This window comes from Pan troglodytes, chromosome 8, assembly GCF_028858775.2.
Source record: "Pan troglodytes isolate AG18354 chromosome 8, NHGRI_mPanTro3-v2.0_pri, whole genome shotgun sequence".
Lineage (NCBI taxonomy): Eukaryota > Metazoa > Chordata > Mammalia > Primates > Hominidae > Pan > Pan troglodytes.
The window spans coordinates 78,833,674-78,847,088 of NC_072406.2; the positions used below are offsets into that span (position 1 = coordinate 78,833,674).

The window sequence follows — 13,415 nt, forward strand, 5'->3', positions numbered from 1 at the left end:
CTCCCTGTGTCCCCTGACATGAATCCAATTCTCATGCCATTTCCACCAATTCCTCCCAAACACCACTTCCTTTCTATCTGGATAATAAATTTTCAATTTTGATTATAAACTTAATGTCAGCAAGGCTCTATCTTTATTTTCCTCCATGACTAGAAGAACATTCTACAGGCCAGCACAGATCCTTTATGTTAATGTGCTTAATATCACAGCACACACCATGATTATAAATGAGGCTGTAAACACTTTGGTTTGTAATTCATTCTGAGATTCTTGCCTTGGCCTGCATGTGAAACCATGCTAATTCTAGGCTATGTACTTTAAAGTCATTATCTAATTTTTTACCCCACTTCCCCACTTGAGTTTGATGGGCATGACTTCTCCTCCACAAATTCTGTTTCTTCTGCCAGGACACACCACCTCCGATTTTCCTTCTAATAAAACTTAGGCCTTAAAATTCTTATTTCTTAGAACTGCTCCATTGAGTACCCCCTAAATCCCCACTCCCTGCCCCTGCCTCACCCTAGCTTCATGGATGCTCCCAGTAGGTGGTCCGTAAGTATTTGTTGAATGAAGAGTTCCTTGGAGTAGGTGGAAGAAAGTGGCTGTGTAATTGGAACAAGATACAGAGCAGTGATACGACAAAGGCACAGACATTTATTTCCAGTCTTAGTAGCTGTGCTCATAGCTGCACCCACGCACTCTCTCCCCACATAGATCACACCATCACTAGAAAGAAACTGGTACTAAACTTACATTTGAAATCACCCTAGTCATTCTTGAGGATACACCACTCAATTATTATAAGCTTTTTAAAAATAAAATCACCTCATTTAAGTCTTTTTTACATTATGACGCGACTGTTTGTTTCCAAAGTCTTAAGAGCATTTTGTGCCATTCCCTGAAGTGAAAAGAAATAAATTAGGCATAAATTATAAAAGGCCTGATATGGCTCTTACATGATTCTTAAAGAATATGGTCATTTTACATTGAATATTTGGGTCCTATATTGTTTAGTTGCAAACAAAACATCCATCATCATCATCAACAGTAGATGAAAGAGAATATATTTGCTTCCCAAAGCTTGATACTTAGAAAATTAAGTGCTTTCAGTTCGCAGATATGACAACTTCTCTATCAGAAAAACAAATAAAAAACCCATACAAATAAGCACATAGCTTTCCATTTGAAAGAGATAGTCTAATGCTCTTACTGAAGTGTGTGCTAAATACATCATAACTTAATCAGAACAAGTTGCTGTTTTTACAAAATAGTCCTGTCTATGCAGAGAGAGATAATGCCAGTCACTTCACATGACTTGTACTTCAACAGACAAAGTGTCATACTGGGACTTTTTATCATTTTGATTAGAAATTGGGAGTTTCTACACTCCCAGAAAACAAAGAAGGAAGGGGAATAGTAATGGCTTCCAGCATTTACCTGCCAATGAATATAATCTGAAAAAGGTCATTGAGGTATAGTCATTCACTCAGCAAAAATGTACTGAGTACCTACTATGTGTCAAGCATTATTCTTAGGATATATCAGCGGAACAAAAATTCCTATCCTCATGGAGTTTATGGCTTTCCATGCTAAAATATGAATACAAGTGATCTCCAGTGCATGCCCTAGCCCAAATACTTTGTTCTTTTTATATTTCACATGCTTCTCTAGGGCAATCTTGACTTTCTTCCCTACTTATCAACACACCCAATATATATCTCTTTTAGAAATTACAGATTTTCAGTAACAACTTATAAAAATATTATCTCTTTATACCCAACCACATCACTGAAAATAAATTAGGTATCTCTGGAAGCTGTTTTAGCCCTGTCAGGTTATTGGATACTACTTGGTGAGAGCAACAGATAGATATAACAAAGCAATACTACATAGTGACTCAAACTAGACCGTGATTGGAAAACTTGACTTATTTTAGAACCACATATTTTAGAACCACATTTCTCTCTTGTGATTTTGGAAAATCTAAGTACTTAGGAGGGTTTGCCTAATTGAATGTGTGTTCACCACAGGGAAAATACCCTAGGTTTTCATCATGATTTTTGTTAATTAGTGAATCTTATTTATGGAAAGAACACTTAAGAGGATCTAATTCTTCTACTTCTCAATAATGAAATTCTCTCTCCAATATTTTTGTCAAGGTACACCCTATTTTGCTTTTGTTTAAACACTTCCAGTAATGAGGTGACAGCTCACTATGGCTTAAAACAACTTATTCTTTTTCTGCCTATCCTTTAAACTATGGGCCCAGGACTCAGCATGAAATTCTTGATGTGGACATTCCTGTGCCAAGTATATTGAAAATTTCCTTCTATTTCACAAGCTAAGTATCATAATCATTTTATTTTATTTTTCATGTCATACAAATAATGTGCTAGTGTCATAACAAGGTTTGAAGGAGGCACGTATCACACATGAGCATGAAAATCCAATGATCACACTTACACTACAAAAAGATCAATTATTTCAACACTGTAAGTCAGTCCCCATATCACACTACTGACTTATACTGTTAAGTCACCTAAATTAGTACTTTTAACTTTCTGGACTTTTCAGGCCACAAATATTTTTCAAAGAAGAAGGAGACACAGGAAGGAGAAGGAACTGACATAGGGTGGGTATATTTTTATTTTTTTATTAGTAAAGTAAAAAAATATTTTTTATTTATTGATAAATTATTTTTTGCCAAAAATAAAAATGTAAAAAACTATTATCTACTTTATTATTTCATAAATCAAATATTTCTGATAAATATAAAGTAGTAAATATAAAACCTGAGAATGAAAAGTTGAATAAATTTCACTATATGAAAAAAAGCTAACTACACTGAGCTACTTTTGCTATAGACCATGAAAATGCTTTCATAGATCCAGGTTTGAAATTCATTGAACAAGAGAGCAAATGTCCCTCTCAACTCCTGATGACCCATGTGCTTTTGATGTGCAATAGTTTCACTATATGCTCGTGCAATAGGTTGTATTTAAGCTAAGGCCCTGACTTTATATTTGCCCTTATTTAATTTCAGCTTATGAGTTTTCAAACATTAGACCATTCTACCTTTCTCAGTTTTGTGCCTTACACAAATATAAAATGTTTACTTTTTCAGTATTCTTCCAAGTCACTTGTTAAAGTGGAGCAAGGATTAAGCCCTATAGAAGGCTTTATCCTTCCACCAGGTTGAGTATAACTGTTCACACACCTGAAGTACTCCAGCAATCATCCAGATCACATTTCTCTCTTTCATAAAACAGACAGATCCATTAGAGGATCTCAGGATTGGGTTTCAAAAGGCTTCTAGACCCACTTTTCACCCAAGATTTGTTTGTGCCCCCCACAAAATACCTTGGTCAACTAGTCACTCTCCTTGTGTTAAATGTCTGCAGTGTCGAGAAACTCCAAATCCTGTGTTCTCAATAAAGTCCAATTCCTGTCAGGATAGCTCTGTTAAAAAAACTCATCTCTATATTGAGATAAAATTTGCATTCTTCTAACATCTGCTCATAGGTTGTATTTTGCCTCTCGGGGCCCTTCAGAACAAGTCATTCACATCATAGTCCTTTAAAGATATAATGAGAGTGATTGTGTTCCTCCAGGTCTTTTCCTGGCTAAAAATTCCCTATTGCTTTTCTGAGGTGTTCATATGATATAGTTTCAACTCATGTCACTATTTCAAATATCTCTGCTAAATATGCTCCAAGTGACAAATCTTTTTTGAAGGGTGATACCTATAACTGGGCAAAGCTTTACAGTTGTGGTCCTTTGTACACAGTAAGAACTAGAACAACTCAATTCACTGAAACCTACGTGAATTCAATTGTACTTAACAAATAGAAATTCAGGGCCACCCTATTAGCTCCTCCTGACCCAGGACTTAACTGACTCACTCTAAAATCAATCTAGCCTATGAATTCAGATCTCATCTTTGGTCAGTATCTATACATAAAATAGTCACTGTAAAGGATTTTTTTCTATCAGTTACAGCTCAAAGTAATTATACTGTCTTTTTTTATCTTATTAAAAATAAGACACACCATATTAAGAAAAATATCAAGAAGTTGTTGCCAAAATCATCCCTGCCCTCTATGAATATAGAATGATTTATCATTCTAGCAACCTTCTCACTGATTTATACACTGAACAAATATTTATTGAACATCCAATATATATTTTATTTCTGCTACGTACAGGGGATATTAATAGTGAATAAGGGAGATCAAATCATTGACTTCATGAACTTTCTGTGTGAGTGTGTTATATATAATAAAGGTAACAAATTAATATAAAATATAACTTCAGGTTGTGATATAGACTCTAAAATAAATATGATAACATAATAAGTCACAGCTGGAGGAGTGATTTAGGGAGAAGGGAGATTGATCTCTGAGATGATATTTAAGCTGAGTCCTCGTAAATTGAACATAAAAGTTGTCCAAACTGAATCCAGCAGCACATCAAAAAGCTTATCCACCATGATCAAGTGGGCTTCATCCTGGGATGCAAGGCTGGTTCAATATACGCAAATCAATAAATGTAATCCAGCATATAAACAGAACAAAAGACAAAAACCACATGATTATCTCAATAGATGCAGAAAAGGCCTTTGACAAAATTCAACAACTCTTCATGCTAAAAACTCTCAATAAATCAGGTATTGATGGGACGTATCTCAAAATAATAAGAGCTATCTATGACAAACCCACAGCCAATATCATACTGAATGGGCAAAATCTGGAAGCATTCCCTTTGAAAACTGGCACAAGACAGGGATGCCCTCTCTCACCACTCCTATTCAACATAGTGTTGGAAGTTCTGGCCAAGGCAATTAGGCAGGAGAAAGAAATAAAGGGTATTCAGTTAGGAAAAGAGGAAGTCAAATTGTCCCTGTTTGCAGATGACATGATTGTATATCTAGAAAACCCCACTGTCTCAGCCCAAAATCTCCTTAAGCTGATAAGCAACTTCAGCAAAGTCTCAGGATACAAAATCAATGTGCAAAAATCACAAGCATTCTTATACACCAATAACAGACAAACAGAGAGCCAAATCATGAGTGAACTCTCATTCACAATTGCTTCAAAGAGAATAAAATACTTAAGAATCCAACTTACAAGGGACGTGAAGGACCTCTTCAAGGAGAACTACAAACCACTGCTCAAGGAAATAAAGGAGGATACAAACAAATGGAAGAACATTTCATGCTCATGGATAGGAAGAATCAATATTGTGAAAATGGCATACTGTCCAAGGTAATTTATAGATTCAATGCCATCCCCATCAAGCTACCAATGACTTTCTTCACAGAATTGGAAAAAACTACTTTAAAGTTCATATGGAACCAAAAAAGAGCCCACATCAACAAGTCAATCCTAAGCCAAAAGAACAAAGCTGGAGGCATCACACTACCTGACTTCAAACTATACTACAAGGCTACAGTAACCAAAACAGCATGGTACTGGTACCAAAACAGAGATATAGATCAATGGAACAGAACAGAGCCCTCAGAAATAACGCCGCATATCTATAACTATCTGATCTTTGACAAACCTGAGAAAAACAAGAAATGGGGAAAGGATTCCCTTTTAATAAATGGTGCTGGGAAAACACGCTAGCCATAGGTAGAAAGCTGAAACTGGATCCCTTCCTTACACCTTATACAAAAATTAATTCAAGATGGATTAAAGACTTAAACGTTAGACCTAAAACCATAAAAACCCTAGAAGAAAACCTAGGCAATACTATTCAGGACATAGGCATGGGCAAGGACTTCATGTCTAAAACACCAAAAGCAATGGCAACAAAAGACAAAATTGACAAATGGGATCTAATTAAACTAAAGAGCTTCTGCACAGCAAAAGAAACTACCATCAGAGTGAACAGGCAACCTACAAAATGGGAGAAAATTTTCGCAACCTACTCATCTGACAAAGGGCTAATATCCAGAATCTACAATGAACTCAAACAAATTTACAAGAAAAAAACAAACAACCCCATCAAAAAGTGGGCAAAGGATATGAACAGACACTTCCCAAAAGAAGACATTTATGCAGCCAACAGACACATGAAAAAATGCTCATCATCACTGGCCATCAGAGAAATGCAAATCAAAACCACAATGAGCTACCATCTCACACCAGTTAGAATGGCAATCATTAAAATGTCAGGAAACAACAGGTGCTGGAGAGGATGTGGAGAAATAGGAACACTTTTACACTGTTGGTGGGACTGTAAACTAGTTCAACCATTGTGGAAGTCAGTGTGGTGATTCCTCAGGGATCTAGAACTAGAAATACCATTTGACCCAGCCATCCCATTACTGGGTATATACCCAAAGGACTATAAATCATGCTGCTATAAAGACACATGCACACGTATGTTTATTGCGGCACTATTCACAATAGCAAAGACTTGGAACCAACCCAAATGTCCAACAATGATAGACTGGATTAAGAAAATGTGGCACATATACACCATGGAATACTATGCAGCCATAAAAAATGATGAGTTCATGTCCTTTGTAGGGACATGGATGAAATTGGAAATCGTCATTCTCAGTAAACTATCGCAAGGACAAAAAACCAAACACCGCATGTTCTCACTCATAGATGGTAATTGAACAATGAGAACACATGGACACAGGAAGGGGAACATCACACTCTGGGGACTGTTGTGGGGTGGGGGGAGGGGGGAGGGATAGCATTAGGAGATATACCTAATGCTAAATGACGAGTTAATGGGTGCAGCACACCAGCATGGCACATGTATACATATGTAACTAACCTGCACATTGTGCACATGTACCCTAAAACTTAAAGTATAATAATAATAAAAACATAAAAAGTAAAAAATAAAAAAAAAGAAGTTGTCCATATGGCCATATGCGAAAAAAACACTGGTGAATTACCAAGTGCAAACATAATATAATGTTTATATAAACTTGTACATGTGTACGTGTATTTATGTTTATAAGTATATATGAACATGTGTATACAAATATATATTAGACAATGGAAATATTTATAAGTCCTTATGGGATGTGTGTGAAACAATGGTAGAATGTCACAACAATTGAGAAAGGACCAACTATTTAATATATGATGGTGGCCCAAATGTCAACACTACTAAATGAAATGATCTCTACCTCATGTTAGACATAAAAATATATTTCAGAGGGAATAAACATCTGTATGTTGAATAATAATACTTTACTCTTTTAACAACATAATGTGGGAAATATGTGACATATTTGTTGATAGAATGTCTTAACGAGGTACAAAACCACAAACCAGGACACACAGTAGGTGCTCCATAACTATATATTAAAATAATTAAAAGATAAATCATATGTTTACCTTAAAGTTCTTCAAATCTTCTGTGACTGAAAAATTATTTAAAAAATATTTCAAAAGACATGGGCAACAGAGATATTTTTTAACAAACCTAAGCAAATTAATTACAAAAAAGACAACCTAACAAAAATCAGAAAATTGGAAAACGATATAAGCAAGTCACCGAATTAGAAAGCCAAATAGTCAATAAATATTTGCAAAAAGAATGTTCTCACTAGGAATCAGAAAATTACACATTAAAACCAATGAGAGATACTTAATCCTCTTCAGATTGAAAAGGCATTTTAAAAAGTGATAACCTTGAGCATTATTCACAATGTGCAGAGATGAAAACACTTAAAGAGTGTTGATGGGAGTATATTTCATTCAACTACTTTAGAGACCTCATTGCAGTATTCTGTTCCCTCTGGAGTTTCATAGAAAATTGACATCAGTTGGGAGATCTCAGCTGCAGGTCCTCTAGATCCCACTTTTCCAGCTTGTTCTTACTTGTTAATCAACATTAAGTCCAAAGAAGCAGTTTCCTTCACAGTTTCCTTAATATTCTTAGAGATGAAATTGTCAGCAAGGCAAATCAAGAATTTAACACGTGCCCTACTTTGTGTAGACTGAGAATCTCAGGAGACGTCCAGAGACTTAAAGTCCCTAATCTTTGTTATATTTCTCATCCTTATAACATTTGTGGTCTTTATTAGGAAGTATCCGTATTATATCCTGCTTCTTCTCAGATAAGAGTGTTTAAAATTTCTCTATGTGTATCTTGATTCATGGCTTCAAAACCATTTGTCATGTAGAAATAATTCCCTAAAAGTGTGTCACTCTTCAGATTTTAAGAAACATCTGAATTACCGACAAGAAAATATTTCTTAACTTTTTTCAAACCGATACCTTCTTTGATAAAAGAAAAAAAGAGTCAATTCTTTCAGCCGATTTGAAATTTCAAAATAAATAATTACTAAAAATAAATCAAATCATTTGGACAAAGCACCTTTGCCTCAGGAGATTCCAATATGGCCACTTAAAGAATGTCAGTCTTTTTCTCTACTCTCTTTTTAAGAATCGCCTTAGGACAATTCTGTCTTCCATGCTTCAAATAAACATTTTGGCTGGGCACGGTGGCTCACGCCTGTAATCCCAACAGTTTGGGAGGCCGAGGTGGGCAGATCACTTGAGGTCAGGAGTTCGAGACCAGCCTGGCCAACATGGTGAAACCCCATCTCTATTAAAAATACAGAAATTAGCCAGGCATGGTGGCGCATGCCTGTAATCCCAGCTACTCAGGAAGCAGAAGTTGCAGTCAGTCGAGATTGCGCCACTGCATTCCAGCCTGGGCAACAGAGCGAGACCTGGTCTCAAAAAAAAAAAAGAAAAAAAAATAGTGTATTTTCATATGCATAAAAGTATTAGGAATTATATATAATTTTACACACAAAAAGTAACTTAGTTATCATACCTGTGGACACAAGCTTTCCAAATGATTGGCTGCAATTTTGACAATTTTAATTCCATCTTCATTTGTTGACATGGAACAAGCAAGATTTGCCACCTTAAATACAATCCAAAATAATGGAAATTATTTTAGATTAGCAAGGAAATGCAGCAACACTTATACTGAACAAGAACATGTACACATTCATCAAGAATCTCAATGACAAATAACATTCTCAAAATCATCACTGGTATCTATTTTATGAAAGAATTCAGAGAATCTATTAAAGCAAATAACAATAAAAGGACCTAGATAATTGTTTAAAATGAGGAGAGACTAGTGAGAGAATCAGTAAACCCTATACAGTCTCTTGGTATCAACATCTAACCCATAATAAGAAGTTATTGTGAGACTGGAAAAACAAAAGTTTATCTGTGGATTGAATGCTAATAGGTTTTTGGAATCTCATATGATTGTGATTTATTTTAAATTTGTAATTGGTTTATTATTTCCCAGAGGTCTATTACTCATATTTAAGTTGCATTAAGTATGACTGTATCTTTATACATTTTGTTTGCATCAAATATACTACAAAGCTGAACAAATACAAGATAATTAACTTCTTCCTGCTCTGGATTTTCCACTACAACTTCATGGGCACTGTTTGACATTCCTGCAGTGCATTTGATTCAAGCATTAGTGACACCCAAATTTCTCTTATATTATTGCTTTTGAAATTTACATTTTCTTCCAACAAAATGAGTGCTGTTTTAATTACCATTATGTCCATGACCTAAATCCAAGGTTTACAAATACTTTCTTCAGACCATGAAAGAGCCATGATGAAGAGTGAGAGGTTATTTTCCCTTCCTCTGAACCCCACTCTTGTTCAAGAGTCTTCTTACTAACACAGTAAGGCTTATGGACAGAGGCAATGTTTTCTCTGATCTACAAAATATATCATTGTCTTTATCATTGCAAGGAGATACTTTATCTAACAGTAATTTTTCTAACTTTTAAAATATCTCTGTCAGTTGTTTTATACTTTAACGCATTGCAGTCTTTCCTGCTAAGATCTAAAATACATCCAGTTGCGGAGAAACCACGCATTAGCCACATGCAGTGGAAATAAACAACATATGACTTTGGATCACTATTTTAAAAGTACCACAAAATGTTATTTAAATGGATTTACAGTCTTCGCTTTTTTATAACATTTCTTTTAATATGCCAATAGTGAAATAACTCCTCGGTTTTCATTCACATATAATGAAATAACAGTCATACATTATTTAACTGTGGAAGGGCATTGCTCACTTTATTAATGTACATGGGGATGGCTTACTTGAAAAGGTCTTTTGTTGGCTTGAAGGTCACAATGCCTCAACTTTCATATCTGACACATAATTAGCACATTTGTGAGTTGTTTGAAAAGGGCAACAGTTTCTGTGCCCCTTTCCACTCCCCAAACCCCAATCACTAAAAGTGAAACTTGACAGTCTAATTGCTTTAATTTGTATTATATTAATTCACACTGCATTTGCAAAAAATACTGACCTGTAAAATTGAGCACTGTTTGTTTAAAGTAAAAAAATAAAAATAAAAATAAAAATCATTGGCTCAATGTGGTCAAATTAGAAGAATGCTGGTTAACCCAAAGCTTAGAAATTATAAAAAACTGCCCCTATGTAGATACTCTTTTATTTTACTTACTTATATTTACTGTATCCTCATTTTCTTCTTTTTCCTTTTGAAAGTATACATTCTTCTTCTGGATATTTGCTGGCCACCAGGCTTATTAAAAGCCAATTAAGTGACTGACATAGTATAGAAATTATGTTAAACATAGTGTGTGTTTATATTAGCAGAATTAATTTTATACAACCCTCTAATGAAAATACAACACAACTGAAAGTTGTGTTTTCTACTCAAAGTTTTCTGCTCAGTCATCATACTAACACTCTTTTTGTCTTCATGTATTCTATGCCTGCACGTACTTGAACTTCTCCTTACCAGAACTGTTCTGTCAAAGTTTCTAGGTAATAGAGTATATTTCAAGTCATGTGCAGTTTTAGTGTTATTTTGTACAAACGAGGTCGAATTTTAAGATACGTAATATCTGTGACAAAACAGAATAGTGTTAGAAATAAAATATCTTTACATTTCAAATTTGAATGATTTTATGACATATTTTCTAATGTTACATCAGTGTGTGAATAAAGCCAAATTTCTTCTAATGATGATTCTTCCTAAATTCTGCATGGCTCTTTAGTCAAGTATGTTCCCAAGAACAGTAGAAATGTAATTCCCTGCTGGTCAAAGAATACAGCCTGAAAATAAGATGTTCTGTAAAAATAGTTTTAGATATTTGGACATTTGATATCCTTTGTGTATCTGCGCAAAATGTGGGCAAAGCTTTGTTGGTATTCATAAGATCTCTGTAGAATGTTTCTGCTCACTGAGGGAAACAAGGATACCGGGAGTTTTTGGAGACAAACAGATTTGGGTTTGAACCCAATTCCTACAGTTAATAAGCTTCTGATCATGAGCAAGATATTAAGTTATTTGACCTTGTTTTGTCACCTATAAAATGAGTATGATAATGACGACCTCACTGGGATGCTTTAATTAAACGAGATAATGTATGGGGAGAGTCTGAAGCCTGGTGGCCCTCACCATGTATGAATTGCCTTCCATTTAATCTATCTCTCAATTAATGGAAAGAAAAAGAAAAGAAAAAAAGAAATTTCATACTCTCAGAGGTTTTGTAGAATTAAAGCCTTAGGAGCCTAAAGAAATTTAACAATATGTCTGACCCAAGAGCCACAAACTCAAATGCTTTCAAGAGCCATGCAGGGGATGGGATACAAACATTGAGTCTAGATTGAACTCAGTAGTAGGCTGGGGTTGTGGGTCCCCAAACAAAATGATTATGTATGCCCTACTGAAAGGCACTCATTAAAACGAGAGAAATGAAAGGAAAAACTCAATGTCTTAGCCAAACTAACAGTCTGTTGGCTTACTTTAGTTCACAGGTCACCATTTTGTGACATTTAACCCCACTCTCTAATCTTATATTGTATAAATAAGAAAACAAAATTAAGCAGGGGGATGAAACATACTCAAACCAACCAATGGCAGGGCGACTATTAACTAGCAATATGTGTATGTCCTTTTTGCTACCCTGAAGAAAGTCTTGAAAAGCATTCTGGCATTGAAATGATTGACCAGACTTTTTATTGGTATTTTGCTACATCCTTAACCAAGTCTACAAAAAGCAGAATCTAAATTATCTTAAATAAATGGGACAAAAGGTAGTTATTTAAATTTACACATTTATTGAAAAGAAAAACCTGGGACAAAATGTTCTTTCATTTTTATGAAAGATTAAATTACATCCTTAAAATAATTATCAATATTGTAATAATTTAAAAACAAACAAGAAGTCGTCAAACAGGGATATGTGTCTTGTTATGAGAGGAGAGTGAAGTTTTTTATTAGCATCCCTCTCTTGCAGCTCTTTCCTTCCCACCATTCCTTCTGCCCTCTAAAATGTATGGTATATTCTAGGCCGTTTAAACATGGCTGGCCTTATTGCCCTATTTGGGCTCTAAAAAACATTGTAGATGAAAACGCCTAGCCAGACAATTCCTCAGCTGAACAATCATGTTAATGTTTGTTCCCTTCTTTCTGGTTCCTAGTTCAAGTTCATTTTATTTACTTATTTATTTAGAGACCAAGTCTCACTAGGTCGCCCAGGCTGGAGTGCAGTGGCTCGATCTAGGCTCACTGCAACCTCCACCTCCTGGGCTCAAACGATCCTCCCACCACAGCCCCTCAAGTAGCTGGGACTACAGGTGCGCACCACCACACCTGGCTAATTTTTGTATTTTTTGTAGAGACGGGGTTTCGCCATGTTGGCTAAGCTGGTTTTGACCTCCTGACCTCAAGCAATCCATCTGCCTCAGTCTCCCAAAGCGCTAGGATTACAGCCATGTGCCATGGCACTGACCCCTAGTTCCAGTTCTGTATACTAGTTAGTATGTTTCTGTCATGATTTCCATTTGCTGGACTTTGAGTCTTTTCTTTCACTCAGCAGAGAACATAGTATCCTTCACTCCCTAACCCATGGTTTCAGGTGAGAAATTCCCTGTTGTGGAGCCTGGCCTTGTAGAATCCTGACACCTAGGCTAGTTCTGTCCCTCACTCTCTATCAAGGTCAGGAGGATGATCAGGCTTGAAACAAAAGAATGAGTCACCAGTGGTAGAGCCAGGGACAGCAATGAAACAGATATTTTGAGATGGAAAATTTTCTCAATGACCCTTTAAAAAAGATCTACCATACTATAGGTTAAGTCTGCTTTTCATCATTACTTTGTTCTAATCTGGTAAAGATATTCTATTTTAAATAAATTGAATATCAGAGCATGGTATGTTTTAACGTTCTAGTATTAAGTTTTGTCTGAAATCTCAGGGGCACTTGTAGTGTTCTCAGTCATCTTAGAAAACTGAAATGAAATCATTGTTAGGAATGAGTACACTATTTGGACAGCTGCTTATCACATATCATTCAGTCTGTCACCAAGAAGTTCCCACACAGGTATTTACCTGTAATATGATCT

At 35.5% G+C, this 13,415-nt stretch overlaps 1 protein-coding gene and 1 non-coding gene across 8 annotated transcripts in view; both read right to left on the bottom strand.

Moving 5' to 3' along the window:
* CTNNA3 (catenin alpha 3) overlaps positions 1–13,415 on the bottom strand; it is a 1,849,205-nt gene that overhangs the window by 704,889 nt on the left and 1,130,901 nt on the right. For all 7 annotated transcript variants that reach the window (XM_054660126.2, XM_054660128.2, XM_009458543.5 and 4 more), the window contains one exon: positions 8,818–8,910. In XM_054660126.2, coding sequence (XP_054516101.1) covers positions 8,818–8,910 — 93 coding nt within the window. The remainder of the gene's footprint in view (positions 1–8,817; positions 8,911–13,415) is intronic.
* Positions 2,375–2,476, bottom strand: LOC112204696 (small nucleolar RNA U13). Its single transcript, XR_002938363.1, has one exon. It is a non-coding gene; the product is annotated as a small nucleolar RNA U13 (small nucleolar RNA).